The sequence below is a fragment of the Esox lucius genome, chromosome 7, assembly GCF_011004845.1.
Source record: "Esox lucius isolate fEsoLuc1 chromosome 7, fEsoLuc1.pri, whole genome shotgun sequence".
Lineage (NCBI taxonomy): Eukaryota > Metazoa > Chordata > Actinopteri > Esociformes > Esocidae > Esox > Esox lucius.
The window spans coordinates 32,151,361-32,175,526 of record NC_047575.1 but is presented as its reverse complement, the minus strand read 5'-3'; the positions used below and the strand labels follow the sequence as shown (position 1 = coordinate 32,175,526).

Below are 24,166 nucleotides of genomic sequence, written 5' to 3'. Positions count from 1 at the left end.
CCTGTTGTTAGTGTTTTTTAACGCCAGTGTGTTATGAGTGACAATGTGTGTTTCTGAGTGAGAATTGTTGCCAGTGTTATGGTTGAACAAGCTTATTTTGAGACATGTATGAAGTGTTTTGGTGGTTTTAGTGAGTTTTGGAGGTGAGATTAACTGTTTGGCAAAGGTGCATGTTAGAAACGCAGACTGTGAAGAGTTTTGTTCTTGTGGTTTCAGTATTGACCAATGCTTGTTAGCAATCGAGAAAGACTCTAATATGAACATACTTAATGAATAAACAAAATTGACTTTCAGATAAAAGTTTGGTGAGTAACGCAAAGGCACCGTTCAAATGTGTGCAGACTTGTTTAAAACATTGTTCCATTACTTTTGTTTAGCGTATGCCACAAAAGCTGAGCAGACATCTTTTGTTTAGAAAATGTTGGATTGTATAACTTTATCCGTACAGCAACCTTACCAGCTACCACAACTGTGTGATTCTGAAATTACTTGAATCAATTTCTGTGTTATAATTACCTTTGTTCACATTATACGAAAGGCCATGTTGCTTTGAAGGTATAAGAAAACGACTGGCTGAATTTGGGTACTTCCTGTTTTACTCATTTGGCAACATTGGCAGGGGTCAAAAGCCTTATTGACGATCAATTATAACATCCCTGATACACACACACACACACTTCCGTAGAATCTGTACCAAAAGCAACACACAAATTAGCAAATATTAACAGACAAATGCAGTAAAGTTGAATCAGTCGACTCCACATTTGGCTGATTGATTAAGTGCTAGTGAGAATGATTCCTTGTTAGCTCGATTTGCTGAGAGGTCCTTGCCACCGCTGAGTTTCTCTCTCTCTGTGTGCCTGTCTTTCTGTATCTGAAGATGCAGTAGATGTGATTGAGATGAGTGTAAGTGCTGTGCTGTGAAGATGTATTTGTCCTCATTTTTGACAGTTACATATTTGCCAATTTAGTGTTATAATATTAGATTTAGGTTGAAGAAATTTTTTGAAGAAACTTTTTTATTTTTTGACGTAGCCAAAAAACATTTTATGGAACTGAGAGTCTTATTGATTAGTCTCAGGGGTTTCAGCAGACTGCTTAAATGAGATATCCCTAATTTTCACCCACTTTTTGGAAGCTGAATTACAACAACAGCACATTCATAACAAATCTCCCCTCAGTTTGCTTTTGGTGGACAGTCTCTTATGGACAAAGAAAAGGTGTTTTAGATGGCACCTAACCTATTCATTTCTTGTTTTCTCACTATTTCACAGGAGATCATAATGGAATCAGACTACACTAATGTCTGCTATAAGTCATTATATACTCTGCTGTTAATTGGACTTCCAGGAACCTTTTTAAGATTGCCTGGTAAGAGTGCACCACTCTGTGGTAGTTGGTGGAAAAACATCTCAATGAACATGTTAAATATGATTGGCTACTTTTATGCAACTATACTCAGCAATATAGAGCACCCATCATTATTATTGAATAAAGTTTCTCCAAATCTTGCCTGAGTAGGATGCTCCGCTCATGGACTCAGCAGCCACGGTGGCCAGCATGTGGGCAAAGTTGGCGTCGTTCATGAATGAGCCGTCTGATGAGCTGATGAGGCTGGTGCGGGCACTGTTTTCCATATTGCCCTCTGACACAGAGCCCCAGCCGTTCCACAGCGACCCCTCCCATTCGCTGCAGAGCGACGAAGGCGTGCTCTGAAACCTGGACGGCCGTAAACCCATTGGCTGAGACTCCTGGTCATCAGTCGTCCCGTCTTCCAGTTGGTCAGAGGGAAGGGGCCCACATATGTAGCCCAAGGTGGGTGTGGGAGAGAAGGGGCGGGACAAGGAGGAGGGAGGAGTGTCCGACATGTTGCTGGAAATAGTGAGGTAAGGGCTGAATTAAGTAAAAGCTAACAACACTGATTGAGAACATTTAACACTACACAACAAAAACACTTGTCAGTAATATTCATTCATCAATGTAGTGAAATAAACAGTGTGTAAGTATCTCCCTTTAATCAATGACACTGATTGTAACCCTCTCTCCCTGCAACCATACCTGAGCCTCCCAGCCCTGGGGCTGAGCTCCAGGTACTGAGTGAGGTTATCATGTGAGGTTATCGTCCCATCCTGCTCCTCATCCAGTGACAGGCCATAGGAGGCTGTGGACAAGCGGCTGTAGGAGGGGCAGCCAGTGTTGCTGGTGGGGGGCCCGCGGTGACCAGAGGCAGTGCACACAGACTGGCGAGACCCGGCATCTACCGTAAGCTTAGTGGACCTGCTAGACCTACAGTAGATGTGAAGGATAGACAGTCCAATTCACAACTAAATTCAAGACCTTTACAAAGTGACTTTCTTCAGGAGTCAGTCGGTATTTAACAATACGGTTTTAAGACAATATAATCATTGCATAATACAGTAGGTAATATTAATTATCTGAGGAATAAAACAAAATGTACCTAAACATGTACTTTGAGTATAAGAGGAAATCATGCAGGGAGTCGCACTTGATTATTTCATATTGTTGAAATGTAAATTGTCAAGTACATAGAAATGTTAAGTGGGTGTTGATTGCCATTCAATTAGCATCATCATCAGGGCTAAGAGTAAGGAAGAAGTACAATGGTTTCCCCAGAGGGCGACAGGAAACCAGTGTAAGCCATAGGGTTCTTCTATAATGGAAGAGGAAATTGAGTGAAGCAGAGCATGTTGACTCATTAGAGTGGGGAATGGGAGGAGCTGTGTACAGATTTTTGTCAAGGAGTGGCCACAGGAAGTGAACAAGGCCGTCCTGTGACAGAGCGTGAGAAACATAGACGTGGTCTTGCATCCCTTAAAGTAGAATTCCAGACACTTGTAGAACATTTGAAGGGACACTGAGGCTGTTCTAGAGGTTTGTTGTGGCCCAACAGCCTATAAAGGAGCCCTATTTATGTTGATGATTCCTTTATTTGAGCTGATATCTGTGCAGTATGTGCCTGACAAAACCAATCATCAACATTCCACAGGGAACGTATTCATATAACCCCACAGTCACTGAACAATTGAACAGATGGTACGTGTATTGAGCTCAGTTTAATGAGTACTGTCACTGTGTTATGTGTGCTAAGTGTCATCAGTAGTCCTGATCTTGGAACCGGGGCGGGACGTATTGAACAGTGGCACCGAGAAGGAGCGAGTTGAATGAGTAGCCTTGACTCAATCCTATGGGCATGTAGACACTGGGCATGTGGTGTGTTTCTCACCCTTCCTCTGAACTGAGGCTATATGTGTCGGTCGTATCGTCCATGGGCAGTGGGGGTGGTGTCGACAACATGTCCACTAGTTGCAGTGAAGCGGAGTAGTGCAGGATGCGGGGCGACGCCATGGGCTTGATGCACTCTGAACGACCACCTGGAGGAAACAGACCCACACAGGCACCAAATGAAATACAAAGAACTATATTCGAGAATAGTTGTTCTGGTGTGTTGTTATTGTTTTAATGATAACCCGCTAGATGTAAGAAACTGAGTACCAGGCCCTGCATTAGTTGAATCAAGGGTGCTACTTCTGGGGTAAAAGGATGACCACATGTCTGGGAAAGACGCTGCGTGAGAGTCTCAAGAGTTGGAGAGTATGCTGTGTCATTGTGCATGTGTATAATGTAGGTGTTAAGTGTGAATTAATGTGTGTGTGTCCATGGAAGTGCATGTGTGTGCAAGTCAAAACAAATGTATTAGTGCATAATCGGGACAGTGCAGATGTCATGTCAAACTTAAGGCTTGGTTGACAGTATCTTAACCAGTTCCATCACAGAACTGCATAGACTGAGTTACATATTCCCAGAGCACACAACTCAAATAAAATCACAATGCTATGCTCTGTTTGTGTAGACTGTGTTAGTGGTTAAGTGTGGTATTAGTACCTGGTGGGAGCTGGCTGAGCCTCTGTCTGTAAGGCACTTCCCTTACAGCCAGTGCTTGGCTCCTTGGTGACACCATAGGGGCACTGTTCACAGCATGGAGCTCTGGGGGAGGAGACAAAGTATGTGACTCAAAATGTAAATACTGACATTAAAATAATGTAAGGAGGGCAAACTGATATTCACCTCGCTTGTAGTTCTTTTCCCACGACTCCTTGAGCACACCCATCTTGGGTTGGGCAGGGGGCAGGGCCGGTCTCCATGGCAACACCTGGCCATCCTGGCAGAGTGTGGTCTTGATGACGGTGGGAGGTTGGGAAATGCGCACGGTCTCTGTTCCATTCTGAGAGGAAAGTGAGGAGGTGTGGCAGTGAGGTCTCTTGGGGCATCGGGCAGGGCTGTTGAAGGTCTTGAGGCCATTTCCCGCCAGATCCACATAAAATGTCCCATAGACACCACAACTGTCGGCCACGATGGGAACAGCCGAGTCCAGGGAGCCGGGGTCCTTCTTGGCTGTGATGGGCAACGCTAAAGTAATAAGAGAACTATTTTGAAATTCTTTATTATTGTAATTGTTTTACATCATGTTGCAGCGATAGCTAAGGTCCCCCTATTATCAGCCGTTTCTGGCGGTTAGAGAACTAAATCAATTCAAGTTCAAACTGCAGATTGAGGAGCACTTCAGTAAGAACTCCGAACCCTGACGCATGTAGCAGGGCATCCAAGCCATCACAGACTACCAACCAAAGAACCCTACCCCCACAGTGACATCTTTCTCGCTGACAAGTTAAACAGGTTCTACGCCCGCTTCGACAGGGACAACAAAGAGCCAGCCATTAAAGCTTTTTTGGCGGGGATTTTTTCCTAAAGATAGCCGGTGAGTGATGGAAAGGATGTTTGACCAAACAACAACTATAAAAACATTGGTTTAATTTAGTCAGCTAAGTAGTAAGGTGTCAGGTGTTCATTTCAATAATTCAACTTTTTAATACCGTTTTCGGGCATGTATGGACCTGGTCCATTCAACTAACGCACAAGTTATAGCTATCGACGTTAGCTTTGGGTCAACAGGGTTATCAGGATAGCTTGTCTGTAATACTAGGCTATTTTATTACAGGGATCTTTTTTATATTCTGTGCTTTTAATATATTTGTTTCTGCATTATCAAGGTGTTGTATGATAAAGTGCAATCTCATGTTCACTGCATCGTCCGTGTTTTCACCACTGTCAAAAGCTAACTAGTAGAATACCGCTCATCACCAAGAAAATTAATGAGTTGTCCGGTCCACCGCTTGCTGTCTGAAACCCCCTATAGCAGTAGAACAAGCCAGAAGTAATATAACTGGCCAATACATTTTTGGTAAATAAATAGCTGCTTTTCAAGTCCCATCACCACAGTCACTTCTACCCACGGGCCAACTGAACTAGAGTTTTTTCTATTTAAGTCATAATAGTCACAGTAAGACCTGCTGGAAGATGATTCTAGTAAAGCAGTAAAGCAGAACTCACGGATTTTCCTGAAGCCAGGGCTCCCCTGGCTCTGAGCCCACAGGCCCTGGGACTTCTCCTCACTCTGAGCCGGTCTCCACACACCTGAAATCCAAGGAGAGTCTGGTGCTGCCATTCTGCAGAGACATAGGTCAATCAATTAACCAGTCAATCAATACCATGTACAGTGCTCTCCATGAGTTTTGGGACAGTGAAGCATTTTCTTTCATCAAAAGTCTGGATTTAAAATCAAATGGTAAAGAAAAGAGTCAATATAGAACCTGACTTTAATTGCGGGTTTTTGTGCGCACATTGATTTTACCATTTCAAAACCTTTTTACTCAGCAATTGCAAACAGACTGTTAGGCCAAGAAAGCCTCTGCATGGGGAAAAAAATGGTCACCATAATAAAATACTTTGAAAAATTAGACATGGATGTGTCAGCCCCCACAATCTACACAAGACTTCACAGGCAGAACTACAGATACAATGCAAGCTGCAAAACCACTTGTCGCCTTGAAAATAGTTTTACAGTTTGGTTATAAGTACCCGGGTCACTTCCATCACTGAATACAATTAAACGTATTTGGAACATTCAAGAAAGATCTTGTCTGCTAAAATAAAAGCAAATGGCTGCCCTGGGGATACCAAGACCCTTACAGTAAATATAGTTTATCAATACCTCATTATTTCATTTCAAATATGAACTTAAAGGCAAAAGAAGAAAAAAATGCTTCACTGTCTGTATAATTACAACAGGCATGGTCTTTGGAATGGTTACAAAGTCAAAAGTTGGAGACACAAACAGTGGATCAAATCATATTAAACAATAACAAAAGGAAACATAGCAACAGCAATATGGACATACCTGTGTTTGATGATGAGGTCCTCACTGGCCAACTTGTACAAACCTGAAATCCCAGAGTCACATTCACTTAGTCTGGATGATTCCCCAAAGATGGAAATCCATACAGAGGAACATTGAATATGGTAATAGAAATCCTGTCATTCAACACTACCATGCTATCACATCCCTAATAATACTTCTTAAAGAGCATTCCATATAAAAGTCCAAATCAACCAATCTAGATAAAATTACATCTGCTATTATACAACCTTGTGACATGTAAAACATGTAGTGTTACGTTAAATAGCCTCAGAATGTCTTGTTTCAGCCAAATAATATACATCAAGTAGCCAGTGCTAATCATCTATGCATGACAACATTGTGAAGAGAACCTATGAATAGCTGATGCTATACTGAACATACAAACATCTAAGCTAGTCCCCACTCCCAACCTAAATAGACCTTTGGCTGTGCCGTTGCCGCATCCTAGCTGTTTGCTGGGCCGGGTGTGGCGGCGGTACAGGCAGGCGGCTGTCACCATCAGGGTGCACCACAGGAGGGCGCCAACACTCCCAATGAATGCTGGGTCTCTAAGCACAGACAGGACGCGAGTCAGATTACTGGGTCCGTCTGACTCGGGGGCCTGGTAACTCTGGGAATCTGCAGGAGGGAGGGAGTCTATGTTCACAAAGGCAGCGCAATTCAGATTTTTTCTTATTTATCCCATCAGATAAGATCTTTTGTTAGTAATTGGGCTGCTTGTGTACTGTAAATGCAGCCCATGTGTCTTCATAAACACAATTACATACACAAATACAGTTTTATTCCAACCTTTCAAACCATACTGGATGCATATATCAACCCACAGCCTAATTCAAATATTTTTCCTGCGCCAGTGGAAAAGGGGACCACATATACTGAACAAAAATGTAAACAAAACATATTAAATGTTGGTCCCATGTCTCCTGACATCAAATAGTGATCCAAACTACAACGTAGTTTATCCTCATGTTAGTAACCAATCATCCCTTGCCAAGGGTTATCCATCCACCAGACAGGTGTGGCAGGAATGTTGAGTTATATTTTTGTTCAACTTGTTGTTACTGACCTATGACCAGTCTATAGGGGTTACTCTGCACCCCAATGCCAGCTCCATTGACTGCTGCCACCCGGATCCAGTACTGTTTTCCAAGGTCCAGAGCAGTTATTTCCAGACTATGGGTCCCACTGTCCACTGTCCAGTTCAGGTATTGAAGCTTCTCTGACTGCGCACACCACACCTGGCCGGGACACACAAACGGACCTCAAAGAGGGAACCCTGGGAAGCATTACAGACAACTCTGTGTGTGCAAGTGTGATCAGAACTGTCTCAGAAACCACTAAAGATATTATATTTATCATGCTGGCACTGACAATTAGGACTCTCTAAGACATTGCTGATGATCTTATAGCAGACAGCTTAAAAATAACTGATGTAACCTGAAAAGGAATATTGTTAAGAAATACATTAGCAATTTTTTCTGTTGAATTGATAATCCAAGAATACAGTAAATATTCCTGGGTCGATTTACAGTTTTGACTTCAATGTGCTTGAAAGTCTACTGTGTGCAAAGACATGAATGGTCTTTTTACACGTAAGTAACATAATGAAATAATCATAATGTAATCGAGACTTATGTAATTTCTTGTCTGTCCACCAGTGAGCATGCGTTGTTTGTCTGTTCATTAGTATTACACACATGAAGACTGCCAGTGGGCATGCTTCCTCTGTCCATTTCACATCTATTGGCTACTGTCAAAATCTCTGTCATTGTTAGCAGCCTCTGATCAAGACACGGCCATGGTGGAAAGTACAACTGATGTACAATGAAAGCTTTTCCAGTCATTGACTGTGTATGACAAGTCACTGAAAATGTGACGTGGCAGGTTGGTCACAAAGTGACGTGGGGGTTATATAATCTTATAACATTAAACAGGATTGGGCACTGAGAAGCAAGACACAGCATGTATTTTGTCTGTATATCTGGTCCTTATTCTGCTCAAGAATATATATTACAGTAATGATGTGTGTGTGATTTAGCTCATAAATGTGGTGAACCGACAGACGATTGTGGTACTGTAATGATGGTATCCATTGGGATCATTCTTATAGGAAATTATCCTTAAACCTTTTTTGGCATAGACTCTGTGTGCATTTGTAATGACCAAACAGTGTGACTTAACAAAACGTCTTCCATGCTCTCAAAAGAGTTGTAAAATACATTGCGGTGCACATAAGAATACCAGCTGACCGGGTTACTTTTTCAAACTAAAAGTTTTTGTTTTGCCATCTGGTTCTTACCTGGTATCCCTGAATGATGCCGTTGTGAGTTTCATAGGGGGGAGGCTCCCAGGTCATAATGACCGTGTCATTGTGGTCGGGGGTCATTGTTATGGATATGGACTGAGGTGGGGCGCTCGGCACTGTAGGAAGATCAACGTGTAATGGGAATGTAATAACCACACATACACACAGCCCTTCTTGATTCTAGTAATTGTTTTTAATCGTCATAGCGCAAAATGGTGCACACAACCGTCTTTTTTCACTGAAGCTAGATTACCCCTGAGCTACAATATCCAGGCCTAAGACATGTAAGTATTGTCATATTTTCTAGTTCAGAGTTGATAACCAACCCAAACTGTTTTGAACTCTTACCTGTCTCAGGTATCCGTAGGTGCCTGGTGTTGCTCTCTCGCCCATACAGGTTGCTGCCATAGGGACGCACTTTGAACTCATACCTGTAGCCCCTCTTGAGTGGACCAACTAGGGTTTGAAAGTTGGGTAGTACCACCCTCTTAGCAGCCCAGTCCGAACTAGCAGGCTGGAGAGAGCGATAGAGGACCTCAAAACCATCCAGGTAGTGAGGCTGTGTTGGAAAAGACTGGAGCTGAAAGAAAAAGAAAACAATTTTAAAGGAATATTTCATTTTTTGCATATTACACTTAATTTTAACACAATTATTTTGTGTTGGTGCATCACCCATGCTTCTGTAGGATTTGCCCTGTGCCACTATGGTTATAGAACTTAATTTTGGAAAGGACGGAAATGCCAGTTAATTAATTTGGAAAAACTAGATCAATTAAGGCTGTGCATCAACACTGACAAACTACCTTGCATTCACAATTTAGATGAAAAACTACTGAGGAGAGTGAACAATATGGCCATTTGTTTTTTGCCATGTATTTAAACTGAGCTAACAGAAGATTTTTGTCCCTTGACTTGGACGGAAGCCAAGGTCATTCCACTTCCTGAAAATTTAGCTCCGTTGACTGATTTTAACAGCTGACTGATCAGTCAATACCTGATTCTTAGCAAATTGTTGGATTTTGTATTTTTTTACCATATACAATCTCTATTGAACAAATCTCTTTCCGCATATCAATAGAACATTTACTGCACTGAATACTGTTTTATTCTTTGAAAAAATTAAGAGACCACTGCCCCTTTTTCTTTCCTTTTCCAAAAAGTTGAAAAGGAAAGTTTTGAGTGAGGAACAGAAGTGTTCAATTTGCAGTGGTCTCTTTATTTTAACCCTTCTGTTCCCTCACTCAAAACCTTCCTTTTTGACTTTTTTGGAAAGGAAAGAAAAAGGTACAGTGGTCTCTTAATTTTTTCTGGAGCTGTATATCAAAGAATAAAACAGTATTCAGTGCAGTAAATGTTCTATTGATATCAATAGTTTCAGTAAAATACTTTGTAGTATAGTACGTGCATGTAAAGTAGTGTATAGTATGTGCATGTAAAGTTGTATATAGTATGTCCATGTAAAGTAGTGTATAATATGTGCATGTAAAGTAATGTATTGTATGTGAAAGTGTGTCCTTGTGATGTGGCTGATCTCTCTACCTTCCATTGTACTTTAGACATGTTGGAGTTTGGAGACAGCACCGTCACGTTCTCCAGAGCCACACGCAGTGCCGACAACTCTTTGTGAAGTTCCCTCTGTCTGGTGCTTAGGGCTTCTGTGTAGGATGGTTAAAAACATTAACAGTAAAACATGCTGATCATGAATTCAAGTTTCCTTTTGGCACTGTGTTATAAAAACAAATTTCATTTCTTTAATTTCCAACTTCAATTTCCTGAGGGGAGTGTAGCGGAGAGTGTTTATATACAAAATAAACACTCTTCATTACACATTCAACAAATGCCCAGCACATAACGTAGCAGTAAAGGCCCAAGCTGAACGGACTCACCCTCCACCAGTAGCTGTGCACTGGCAGTGACCACCCCCACATCATTGACAGCTGTGCAGGTATACCTCCCAGAATCCTGTGCCGTTACAAAGTGGATCTGGAGACTCTGGTCTGGATTCACTAGATACCTACAGACATGACACCAGCACAACATTCAGTACAGCTGTACTGTGTAGAAGCTATGGTAAGAGAAAACCCCAGGAAACAGACCAATTAATTAAAACCCATGTTAACGTCTTTCATATTTTTGATGTGTTAAACCTCATTTCAAGACATGCACTTCAACTGTCAAGGACAGTTTTTAGTCTAATATACGAACGCTTATTAATAAGCAAATAAGTGAAGAATCACACCTGCCATTGGGCAAAGTGCCCTGCTCACGGCTCCACTTCACAGCAGGCTTGGGATCTCCTTTCGCTTCACATGAGAATTGGGCGGACTCCCCTATCTCCACCGACACATCCTGAGGCTTCAGCACCAACACAGGCTTCGCTGGGGATTGGCGAAATAGGAGCAAGTATAAAAGTATGGTTATTGAAGTCATATCTCTATGCATTTAACTGCAGTCCAATCCTGGTCCCTATTTTTTGTAGCTTAACATTTTTTGGAGCATATAATAACTTTTAAACATTGCTGTTGCCAACCCAAACTGTGGTGACTGCTGTTTTCACATTGTCATTTCCAGGACATTTTGAGTGACAACAACAGATGCCTAAGCAGGTCAATGTAATAAGATGATCTAATCAACACTGGGATTATTTTCAACTATCTCAGCAAACCTTCCAACTATTGCTTTTTCTGGCATGATTTCGACACCAAAACACAACAAAGAAATATTACTTACAACCCGGTTCCAAAAAACTTGTGACGCTGGATAAAATGTAAATAAAAACAGAATGCAATGAGGTGCCAATCATTTAAACCATATTCAATAGAATATATTCAATAGAATTTGCCCGCACAGCCTTTCACAGAGTAACAAACCCCTCCCCATCCTCACTTCTGACAGACCCATCCTCTCTGGAATGGTCTTTTCATACCCAATCATGTTGCTGACCTGTTGCCAGCTGACCTAATTAGTTGTGTGATATTTAATCAGGTTTAGTTTTTAAGCATTACACAACTTATCCAGTCTTTTGGTGCCTCTGTCCCAACTTTTTTGAAATGTGTTGCTGGCATCAAATTCAAAATAGGCATGTATATCCCCCAAAAAAACGTTTGATATGTGGTCCATGTACTATTTTCAATTAAATACAGGGATAAATGATTTGCACTTCATTGTGTTCTGTTATTATTTGCATTTTACATAGTGTCCCAACAGTTTTGGAAATGGGGTTGTAAATAAATAACAGAATACTACATATTTGAAATGTGACAAATAAACTTACTCATATTATGGTATTCACCAAATGTAAAGTAAAATTTTCAATACTGTTTCACAGCTTTGTCATTCAATCTTTTTGTTACTTCATATGAGTGAGTGTCTGAAGTCCTTAAAGTAGATGCACATGACAAGATTACATACAGTTCTTGACGTACAGTATAAATGCCTTAATTTCGGGTAGATTTATGGCAACCTCAGAAAGTTTCCAGTAACATGTCCATGTCACCCTACCTAGGACAGACAGGCGGGCGGCCCTGCTCTCTCTTACTCCAATAGTGTTTGAGGCCACACAGATGTACATTCCAGAGTCATTCTTCTGGGCAGGGGCGATGATCAACTTTCCATTTAGCTCCTATAGGTCACATGGGGAACCATACAATATGTCAAAAAAAGTTTATTCCAGAGGATTACATGCTTTTTGGGTAAAGAGTAGGAGTCTGGGGGAGTCATTAATGTCTAAATCAAATCTTTGTAAAACAGTGCGCTCTATTGATTACACAACACATTAAGAATAATTAAGACAAACTGATGAGTCAAAACATTATGACCACCTGCCTAATATGCTGTTGGTCCTCCATGTGCCGCCAAAACAGCGCTGACATGCCGAGGCATGGACTCTACAAGACCCCTCAAGGTGTATCTGGCACCAATACATTTGCAGCAGATCCTTAAAGTCCTGTAAGTTGTAAGGTGGAGCCGCCATGGATCAGACTTGTTGCTCAATCGGACTGAGATCTGGGGAATTTGAAGGCCAGGGCAACACCTTGAACTCTTCATCATGTTCCTCAAACCATTCCTGAACAATGTGTGCAGTGTGGCAGACCTAGGGTGGCCCTGCAGAACATGCCCAGAGCATCACACTCCCTACACCGGCTTGTCATCTTCCCACAGTGCATCCTGGTGCTGTCATTTCCCAGGTGAACGGCGCACACGTACACAGCTGTCCACGTGATGTAAAAGAAAAAAGCACTCATCGGACCAGGTGACCTTCTTCCACTGCTCCAAGGTCCAGTTCCAATGCACGCCCATTGTAAGTGCTTTTGACAGTGAGCGCCCTGATCGGTCTGCGGCTACGCAGCCCCATACACTGCAGGGTGTGATGAGACACATTCCTCCCGTAACCACCATTAACATTTTCTGTGACTTGTGCCACAGTGGACTTTCTGTCGGTTCGGACTAGACCAGATTGCCTTTGTTGCCCTCACACATAGATGAGCCTTGGGCACCAAACACCCTGTCGCAGGTTTGTCCCTCCTCAGACCACTGTTGGCAGGTACTCACCACTGCTGACCGGGAGCATACCACAATCCTTGCCATTTCAGAGATGCTCTGACCCAGACATCTGGCCAAAACAATTAAAGGCCCTTCTCAAATTCGCTCAGGTCTTTACTCCTGCCCATTTCTCCTGCATCCAACACATTGACTAGGAGAACTGATTGTTCACTCACCATCTAATCTACCCAGACCTTGACATGTGCTCTTTTTAGGAGATGATCAACGTTATTCACTTCACTTATGAGTGGTCATAATGTTTCGGGTTCATCAGTGTACATACTGTTGATCGAAGACTGTCTCAGGTTGGTATAAATTAAATGTCAACTTGTGTCACGTTCAGAAATTAAGTGGATTAATTCAAATATTAAATAAAACTTAAGTTTTGGAAATCAATTTCCTACACTGAAATGCATAGCCTAACAGCTATCCCATGGTCTCTTCCCCCCGTGTAGATATGTTTAGACATCTCTCACAGTGTAGTGTTGGTCGGTGTTATGGATGGGGACCCCATCCTTCCTCCAGGTGACATTGGGTTCAGGGTGGCCCATCGGTGGGCTGCAATTCATCACCACCACCTCCCCCACTGCCACCTCCATATCACTTGGCTGCACCCGGAAGTCCTCTCGCAGAGCTGGAAGAGCACAGCATAGAAAAGGTCCATTCACAAACAGTGAGTCTGAGGCTAGCTGGTGTAAGGCCATATCATTACATTGCATTAAATGATCAAAGTACGTCTATACGCCTACAGTTCATTAACAAAGCCTGGGAAACCTGTGTTGCAGCACAAAACGCAACACAGCTTGACTTGGCTTCCCCTAAAAGTTTTGCCACAGAAAACAATGAAGAACATTAATGTCACCCAGATCAAGTAATGAGGAAATGTTCAGTGAAATCTGAAAGGATAGTTACAGTATGTTGGTTTCAGCCAATTAGAATTGCACAAATTGTTAATGTCCTGCCCTTAATTGACAGATTAGTCAGTAGAAGTTGCGAGCAGCATTTGAAAGACACCTCATTTTGACAGACCTCGCTAGCTTGATTTTGCTATACTGAACTGTTAAAATATTACAATAACTACCACAATAATTAAGAAATATAATGTACTGGTCTAGTGCCATAAACTGCTGGAAAAATATTTCCACTTTTGTTCAGCTAAATATCAAGGACAGTTGAATAAAAGTGAATTATTAAACTGTATGGCTAACAACCAGTCCAGCTATACCTACAAAGGTTACGATTATCAAAATATACCTACATTGGATATATCTGCTGTTTTAACTAAATTGTTTCTGATTTGCACCACCAATTTAACTGCTCCAGGGAAGATACCCTAAACTCAGGAATCCAGTGCTCTCAAGTTGACCCTATTGTGAGTGCAAACAAAGGCTGGGTGTCAGTGGTCAATTACCAGAGTGTTTGTCCTGGAGAAGTGGGTAAACATCAACAGTGGGCTCCTTAGTAGTCACACAGACAATACCCCAGCCTTTTCCTTCATAGCTTGTTCACCAACTTTTTAAATACAAAGCCAATTTGTTCTCAGCTATTTTTATTACATTGCTAATACACAAACTCATGTCCCTCTGAAGCAATAACAGTATTGAATTGCAGTACATAACGTAATAATGATGATAATCTCCAGACCCACCAATATACGTCCATCAACACTGAAAGACGTACCTGCGATATAAAGAGAGGCATTGCGGCTGGTGGCCTTGCCCGCGCTGTTTCTTGCCATGCATGCGTACACGCCTTCGTGTGACTGACTCCGTCTTCCTGGCGTCACGCTCAGGAAGAAGAGGCTGCCCTCCGGCAGGACAATGGGCTGGGATTGGCTATCCAGCTTGGCCATCTCCAGGGGCTGGCCATTACGGAGCCACTGGATGGTGGGCTCAGGTGTGCCGTCAGCACGGCAGGACAGTGTGGCGGGGCTGCCTACCTTGACCACCACATCTGAGGGGTGGTGGACGATCCGCGGGGGCACCTCAACCCCCTCTGCCTTTAGTCTGGACCCTGAGGAGGACAGTGGAACAGTGGAACAGTGGACGTTAGATTCCATTCTGCTTGATGTTAGCTACTTGTCTCTCTGCCAAATGTTTGCTTTACAAAGCCATCCAAATCTAATTCTTTACCAACATGTAACATTTTTATTCAGCTTTATTTGGACATGGATGTAGCATTTTGCTATCTCACTACATCTGTTCTAACTATAATATGCATATATTAAGTACTATTGCCTGAAGGTCAACATTTTAAATGTTACAAGCCCAGCTTCGACGCGATTATCAGGCACTATCTATTTAATGATTTATTTGGTGATTTTTCGCCACTGGCTGTAAAAGGGACTCTGTTGATGGAGCAGCATCTGTGCCATGAAACAGCACCTGTGCCTTTCTATTACCTGCAATATTAGACTATAAAAGAAGCATCCAGCGATCATACATTGTCTATTCACGGTAGGCCTGCCAATAACAAGGTCAACCTGCAGGTGGATGCTGGATAAAACTGCCAAGTGGTGAGAGTAGAGAGCTTTTGGCAACAATTATGTTAAAATGGTCACCAAGCACAAGAGCTTTAGTGTGTTAACTAGCTAAAAAGATTGGTTAACATTGAGTATTTGTCTCTTGCCTCCTCCCAGTTAAAATTAAAGGTAGTGGTGAGATCTACAATTGACTTCCGTAACAAAATTGCTGGCTGAAAACAGAGTTCTGCCCCTCCAAAAAGATTTGTAATTAACTAACTTCCTTCATGGGACTTGCCCCCCCAAAAAGCCCAGGCTGACCTGCTGAAGACTGATGCACCATCCAAGCAGGACAGATGATGTTATTATATCAGTGAAAACCGACAGAGTCTAATGCCTTTAGCCTCACCAAGGTGAAGGTATCTCAGCAGGCTGTAAGCTATCTGCTTAATGATTGGTCCCTACCAGTCAGTGTAGTTGGCTCAGTTTTCCCCATTGAGAGTGCTTTTATCTAGGTTGAGAACATCCAAAATTAGTGGTGTTGGCCTTGCCAATCTTACTGGAATAAAGACCTAGCCCTTTTGTGTAATTGATTAAAATAATGAATAACTCTCGATATGGAGCTATCACAGTCAATTAACTAAGCACTGAGCATAAATGTGATGTGAGTAAAACCCTGACTTAAGCTTGATGAATTTACTGTCCTAAATGAGGTCTACCGTTTATAGTCTTTGTGGGACCTATACAACTGTCTTCACAGAGTTCCAATAAGACCTCTTAATCATGGCAGAAAAGAAAATTGGGAGTTTTTTACCTAGCCTGGAATGACTAGCCTAGAAAGATTGCGATTACGGCGATCTACTTTTCCAAAATGTTTTTTGGTACAGATACAAAGTTAACTTAAACTAAACATTCCCCAGTGAAGCAGTGATGAAAACATCACAATAATTAAAAGAAAAACAATATGAAACTGCACAAAACTGCCAGGATCTCAGATCAATGGAGAAACTCAAAAGTTCTTGAATTCTGCTTGACTTCACTATAGCTGGTCTAGATCCTGTTCCAACTAAACTGCTGCCTTGATGTCTACCAAAGTAAAAACAAATGACAGTAAAAACAAGAAACCAGGCAAGCCTACTTTAGCCAGGCTGCAATAAAAGGTGATGATCATTCAATGGAGTAACCACTACTCCACAGAGATGTACCTGTTGAGTGTTCGTATAGCATTTCAACATTAGATAATTTTGTCACACATTGATATCACAGCAAGTTTCAATAAGTCGCTAGACACATTAGGCATTGTTAATCTGACTGACATTTCTTACAAATCCTAAGGCATAACATGTTTGGACTGTGAGTCGAACACAGGACCTGCTGCTCCGTAGTCTGCATTTCTAACCACTACACTATTTAACAATAGTCAGTCAGTCAGTCAGTCAGTCAGTCAGCCAGCCAGCCAGCCAGCCAGCCAGCCAGCCAGCCAGCCAGCCAGCCAGCCAGCCAGCCAGCCAGCCAGCCAGTCAGTCAGTCAGTCAGGCTCCGCTTATGCGGTCTGGCAAAAATCCTTTACTAATAAAACCATAACTTGAAACAAAACATTTTGTTTTGTTTCAAGTTAGCCTAGCCTAGCCTGCTGGCCAAACTTTCAGATCTGCCAATCCTCAAAAGAAATTATGAAAAAAGCTATTTCTTGGCAACTCAAAGCCTTCCAGAAGACAATTAACATACACATAACACTTCAGTCTGATATTAGGCCTGAATCATAGTACTGAGAACGAACTCTAAGTAACATTTTCAATGGCAAAGGGCCAAGGCTCTGCATTTGTCCTTATGCCTCTTGTTCTTGGTGCCTTCAACACCACTGATCCTAAACTTCTTAAGGAAAGAGACCTGGTTCACATCTATCAGAAATACAGTATATTAGTTTGTATCTGTGGATTTTCTGTCCTCAAAAAATCAACAATATGTTCCATTGTTCCTTGCAGTTAAGTTTTGTTTTCACTATACAGTTCTTTCTGTAAATAAAGATTATCTTGGAGTTGTACATGTAGTTAAACCGAAAACTAAAATATCTACATATAATTCAAAATGTAATATTAAACATTAACACTGCATGTTTTGTCCAGAAGCCAGGTCTGTTTGTGCTCCAATCAGCTTCTTTATCATTGTTGACATGCTTAACATTCCTGAAAAATGTAAAAGGTAAACATAGTATAGCTTATATATTAATTCTATATGATAATGCAATGTGTTCTATCAAGGACAACAATGATAAACAAATATAATCAGCAAATTCTAGCTTCATATGCACTTGTTTCCTGCTGACCTTGCCTCTGTTTGAAAGTCCACTGAGGTTGGAGGAACCTGATACTTTACTCCTTCAGCCCCCCAAAATTTAGAAGGATGTGAAACAAAATGGAAATGTTCTCGCCTATTTATTTTTTAAACCCATAAGATTACAAGGTGGCAGGGAAGGTACCTTTGTACTTCTCATCCAATGGGTTTTGAGAAGGAGACGAGACAAGAGAGGCTGTAACAAATCAAGGACAAATAAGTAACCGGTCAAGCAAGCTACAGTATATTATACCAACAGCCTGTCCAGAAACAACCATTCATTTCTACCCTCTAGTCTAAACACTTGTGGAGATTGGAGACAGATTGTTGGGTACTGACATGGTGAGCACTTCACCTTTCCTTCTTAAAATGTATAGACAATTTAGGATTCAGCAAGTCTCTTAGGTTTGGTTTGGAATTGTTCAGATGTTTTTTCCGGGAGACACACCATTACTGATCTTGTGCTGGGCCTGGATCCAGACTTATTATCCTAATAATCCAGTGTTATCCTACTGATACCCACAGCGTGGCATTACAATTTACAGCAACTCAGTTTGGTGATCACTGATACTATGTATTGAATTGAGTCACATATTGAATTTTTTTATCATACAGTAAGACTGTGAGATTATATTACATGTTTTAATTACGTTTCCTTTTTTCACACTTTTTATTCCAGTTAAGATGTGCAACCACCAAAATCTAAAATGCATCACACATATGTTGGGCATAGATTGTTTCCTGACTATTCTGTTAATCCAGAAAACGTCAGTGTTATGTTTGTGAATCAGCATCCCCCGTTTAGTTTGTTCTTGTACAAGCACTGTAGTTTGGCAAAAAGGTCCACATTCATTTGGGAGTTTTGATGTTGTGGTTATGCTGGCTAGCTCGCAAATGTGAGAACATGTTAGTGAATAAACAAAGCTATTTCTAAAGAACAAGTGTCCTTCCTACAAACATTACAGTCCATGAGTGTGGCATAGCCACAGATAGCATTGGAAACCAGATGGCCAACTGGAAGTACAAATGTGAAGCATCCGGTTGTTATTTCCTCTACCCATGGGAAGAAGAAGCCAAGTAGCTGGAAAGTGGGAACATATGGAGTGAGAGGGAACTCTGCCACAATTTTGGAAATGCTTTCAATTATGAATTATCTGATCTTACTACAGTGTATCTTTTCCAGAGAGTAAATGTGTTAAGAAAAGAGTTGACAATTTGTTTGAAAAGAAGAGTGGACAAAAGAAAAGTAGTCCAGAGCAAATTGAGTTACTGAACAGGTAGGCTTCACAGATTAAGTGCCACTCACAGAAAAAAATCCAATATATTCAAGGACATAATAGCATCGAGCGACCGTGTGCTTGGCTCTTCTCACCTACTTATAAGTTACGCCCACTTAGCTTAACTAACCACCAATTTAAAGCAACAGCTTGCTTGCTGAATTTCTCTCTTTCCAGTGAAAAGCAAATTTTTTGCTAAGGTAGCTAGTACTACAATCCTTGGCTTGAGCGAAAAAACCCATGGATAGTTTGCTGACAATATTACAAAAATAGTGTTGTGCAATAAAAAGGCAGATGGTTGTGCTGTAAGCATTTTAGTATGTTAATATAATTACACTTACTTACTCCTTAACGGACACTGTAATGATGTATAAGACAACAAATTACCATTGTGCACATTTATTCATTAATCACTAAACATTTGGATGGGAAATACTGTTAGCCATCTCATTTTGCCCTAAAGTTGTGCAATCAGGAGCAAACATCCTGACACCTACAGTGCTTTGTGGTAGGTCAAACTACAGTACCACACCCCTACGGTTTGGTCTGACAAATCGGTAAGATAACCAATCTAATTTCTTTCAATTTTAGCCAGATGGAATCAGTGTAGCAAAACAGAATGGAAGTTTGAAAGGTTGTTCTACCAACTAAAACATAGGATTTACAGTGATGGGGAGCATGAATGAAGAAGAGTGTGACTAAGATGCTAAAGAGAGCAGATGCTGAAAGCATTTGGTCCAGGTTCCTTAAATTCCAACTGAAGTAATTTGTGTGGTTCCTTTTTTCAAAATGGAGCAAAGGTACCCTGAAGAGTCAGAAATAGGGGGCATATACAGCACAGTGTACACCACACCTAGAAGTAGCATCTGTTCCAGAGTCAGCTCATATAAGTAGGAAAACCCACCAAACACAGGCAGAAACACCAACGATTTCTTTGTCTTGAGGTCAGCAGGATTGGAATCCCCATTTATTTTTCAGTTGTTTCATGGAATTGGATGACCCCAAGTATCAGGAAGTGGGGGGATAATGCTGTACTTCCTGTATAGGACAGGAAGCTAAAACATTTGCAAGGCCTATTCACTACTGTGGCACTACAGAATGGAAGAAAAGCTCATTTACAATGACACAATCAAGAAGGCTCAAAGGGAAATCAGTCACCTGGGCATAGAGCACAGGGCAGTGGCAGTGTTCTCATGCTATTATTGGAAATGTCCTTATTGAGTACTAGTGGCAAAACATGCCAATCACATAGAACAATATGAGAGGGTCTAGGAAGAATGATATACATATTGATAAATAATGCTTACACTGTAGCTATGCATTATTGAGTACATAGTGCATCTGTGCCTGTGTTGATTTTGAAGCTTTACTCATGCATGACTTAGCATGTTTACAAACTGAGAGCATTGTTGTGTGTTACAACATTACATAAGCTAAATTTGCTAATGTAAATGCACACCATGGGCCTACTCCTGATCATACGATAAGGCATTCTTGGCAGTGGCTTTCTATCAAAAGTTTGTATTGTTTCAAATAGAGCTATTTCCTGAGGAAGAGACTTCCCAACATCCTTCAATTATTTTTGTATGTATGTAGTATTGTGAGATGGGCTGACTTAACAGGCACTACAGGCTACATCAAGTTTGAATTTACTGAACAACTGAAAAGTAGAAATAATAAAATATACATACAGTTTCCCAGCTTTCCAGAGTTGCCAAGCAAACAAAATACTTAAAAGGACAAAATTAACAGATTGGCCTAAAGCCTAGCTTTAGAAAGCTATTTTTATCCATAAAAACAGTGGCTTTATGATACTGGCATCTTAATGTGTAAACTATTTTTGAGATCAACTGTAGAGAATTAACTTTTGTAAATACATGACATTGGCCTGACATAGACCAAGAAACAATAACGTCGCCACGCAAATATTAAAGGGTAATAGGCTACACGTACTATATTAGGAAAGCATTTTAGTAGATGGATATTAATACATTTAGTAATGCTGTAACTTAGCCTACATTTTATTTCATTTCAATGCCTCAGATATTGTTCACAGGTTTATATATTGCCAATAAATGTTAATAATAAAGTATCATGTAAAAATAAAAACATTACCTGCAAGATTGCCAAGAGTTACGAAACATATCAACATATGTCTTATGAACACCTGCTCCTTCATTGTACAGTCTATTTTAGTTGCCAAAAGAGTCCAAGCGAAATGCTTAATGCGTTCACCAATATCACTGAAAACGCGTTTCCTGTAAACTTATACGCATGAAGTCAAATTCTACTGGCGGGCGTTCCTTCTCAAGATATTTCCATTTTTACTTTATTTGACATTCCTTTATTGATTACTGCTTCATCGAAATCTAAGACAGTGCTAACGCAATTAGGAACAGTCCGTATTGACTAAGCAAAGAGAGAAGAGGTAGGCAAAAGGGGCAAACCCACCCTAAAAGGGCGACACTCCCACATTTTAACTAACTCCGGACTACAAATTAGTCTTTCATCGCAAGGGGAAACTGCCCAGGTTTGTCACCAACTGCTAATCATTAAAAACATAAGTGGGATAAATGCCGAGGAATAAAAGCAGTGACACTGCATGAAAAATGCACAGGATATAGCCTGCGGTCTACTTTGAACATTTTAAGACAGCGTAGGCCTATCATTCTTTTTTGAACAATAATAAGACATTTTAATATTTAATAATTCATTACATTCATTTAAAAGTTCCCTTATTTAAGGTGCCAATTCATGTTATCAACTCAGGTAGCCTAAAGCAATGTTGATCCTTACACGCTTTAATTGGAGCTATGTTTGGTTTTCTGCATCATTTGAATGCTTATACAGTCGTCCATGTGGACTAGTTTTCAAATCCCATGTTTATGTCGAAAACGAAGTACCCAGCAACTGTTCTATCAACATGGCATGGAGAGCCAGGAAATGTGGAGGCTCCCATGTTTTCTAAACAACTGATGGAAATTACATGATCTAATCTGTCATGAATTCAAAACTATTTTAGAATAATTGCAATGATGTCAATATTTCTGATAGTTTATCATTGAAGTGTTACATTTATTTGAAAAATAGGATGTTGCATAGTTTTTCAAGAGACACATAATGGAATGGAAATGCAGCTCATAAAAAGAAAAGAAAAGTGTGAAACATTTTAAAACCGTAAATGTGAAATTAAAAACATTGCATAGTGAATATATTCCCGGTAAAAATGTATGCAGTCCAATGACAATATGTCACACGTTTAAGTTATTTCAAAATGCATGAAAAATGAAAAAAGTCTATTTTACACATATCCACAAATATTTTAATATTTATATGCATTGTTGTGTTGAGAAAAGCAATTTAAATTTCCACAAGCTCCAGTCTAGAGGATGGTTACAATACATGTGCCCAGACCACAATACCATGGGTCCTGGATAACAGGTCAATTTGCACATTTTCTTTCAGTCAGAAGACTGAAAAGTCACATTTTAATTTGGCCAAAACGAAAACTGCATCTCACTTTTCCACACTGCTACAAAGTCATCAACTTGTAACAAGCTATATTACAGCAAAATTTAATCAGATTTTTATTTTGCCAAATAACAATGAGGCCTAGAGCATGGCTGTGAGTAGAAAGGAAAACAAGTTCAGGAGCTAATAGTAACTATATACCTATTATCCAAGATCCTGTGCAAACAGGGATCCCAGAGAGAGAGAGAGAAGAGGAGAAAGTTAGAACTACCACTGGTAGTTCATTCCCTCTCCAAGAACACATAAATAAAGTGTTGCTTAGTGAACCAGCTATTGTGTCTGTGAAAAAGGGCCCAGTCGAAGTGACAAACGCTTTTATTGATCCAACAACTCAGGCTTGATGGCCTCTGCATCGGCCAGCTTTCAGCTAGTAACAAAAGGTTTTGGAGAGGCTGAAGGAGGATGGCTTGCCCTAAACACAACGCATGGAAATGATGGTGGGTTAAACATGTGCTGGGGAATTGCTTTATAATTGACCTCTTTTTATGTTATAAAGTCTCCAAAAGTCAATGAAGGGTTGGAATGGGTGAGAGGTGAATTAAATTAGAAAAATTAAGTGCTAATAGAGAGAGAGAGAAATATTAAAGGGTCACTACATAAAATGTACTGAAAATGTAACCAATCAAACCAATCTAGTGTTAAATAATTTATAGATACAGTTCAAAGTCAAAAAGTAATATAGCTAAGGGTTTCTTCAGAGGTACTTTTACTTCTTCAAGGTCAGTTCAAATATTCTCAAACAGAACTCACTTCCCTAAACATTTCCATTAATATATTCTCAGGTATGTCCTTAAATATCAAGATGATTCAAAGTTTTGTAAATCTAAGCATTAGAAAGAAAAAACAACAGGGGAAATATGCATTGTGGATCAAAAAGTAAACCTGTTACAAATATGCTATTAACATATAGAGAACATGAAGAGATTCCAAGTAAACTATTTGAGCAACAGTTGTTTGCCATTACAAACACTTTGGTTTTCAACAGTATTGTATTTATGCCAATACAGCTGCCAGACTAAAGTCTTGGGAAAGATCATGTTTTTAATCTGTAAACTTTCCTTCCATTGGTACAAATGCAAAGGGAATGTGTTTTATAACAGTTTGAAGAAAGGATTGCTCCCAAATGAAATTGTTAATTCAACCTAAAGTTACAACTGTTCATTGTTTTTATATATATTCATTATGTATATTATTACATATACATACACATATATAAAAGTATACATAACTTAAACTATATATATATATATATATATATATATATATATATATATATATATATATATATATATATATATATATATATATATATATATAAATATTTTGGTTTATTGGATTTAAAATATATATGACCTATTCATTATTTTATTTGCAAACTTTTTGATTTTTTACGCTACTATTATTTAATACATTAATAGTCAATCAAATAATGAATGTGC

At 40.2% G+C, this 24,166-nt stretch overlaps 1 protein-coding gene across 2 annotated transcripts in view; it reads right to left on the bottom strand.

Moving 5' to 3' along the window:
- The window catches only part of robo4 (roundabout, axon guidance receptor, homolog 4 (Drosophila)), a 30,233-nt gene that overhangs the window by 5,410 nt on the left and 657 nt on the right, over nucleotides 1–24,166 (bottom strand). The window contains exons 1-18 of one of the 2 annotated variants that reach the window (XM_020048685.3): nucleotides 21,312–21,623; nucleotides 14,805–15,137; nucleotides 13,601–13,758; nucleotides 12,084–12,204; nucleotides 10,822–10,960; nucleotides 10,469–10,596; nucleotides 10,122–10,237; nucleotides 8,931–9,162; nucleotides 8,577–8,698; nucleotides 7,344–7,515; nucleotides 6,698–6,895; nucleotides 6,257–6,299; nucleotides 5,410–5,525; nucleotides 4,087–4,428; nucleotides 3,904–4,005; nucleotides 3,245–3,392; nucleotides 2,059–2,286; nucleotides 1,514–1,872 (exon numbers count right to left, since the gene is read on the bottom strand). In XM_020048685.3, the coding sequence (XP_019904244.2) occupies nucleotides 1,514–1,872; nucleotides 2,059–2,286; nucleotides 3,245–3,392; nucleotides 3,904–4,005; nucleotides 4,087–4,428; nucleotides 5,410–5,525; nucleotides 6,257–6,299; nucleotides 6,698–6,895; nucleotides 7,344–7,515; nucleotides 8,577–8,698; nucleotides 8,931–9,162; nucleotides 10,122–10,237; nucleotides 10,469–10,596; nucleotides 10,822–10,960; nucleotides 12,084–12,204; nucleotides 13,601–13,758; nucleotides 14,805–15,137; nucleotides 21,312–21,375 (3,121 nt within the window). In that variant the 5' untranslated portion in view covers nucleotides 21,376–21,623. Of the gene's footprint in view, nucleotides 1–1,513; nucleotides 1,873–2,058; nucleotides 2,287–3,244; nucleotides 3,393–3,903; nucleotides 4,006–4,086; nucleotides 4,429–5,409; nucleotides 5,526–6,256; nucleotides 6,300–6,697; nucleotides 6,896–7,343; nucleotides 7,516–8,576; nucleotides 8,699–8,930; nucleotides 9,163–10,121; nucleotides 10,238–10,468; nucleotides 10,597–10,821; nucleotides 10,961–12,083; nucleotides 12,205–13,600; nucleotides 13,759–14,804; nucleotides 15,138–21,311; nucleotides 21,624–24,166 lie in introns of those variants that run through there. The other variant, XM_010894013.4, reaches the window with a different exon arrangement.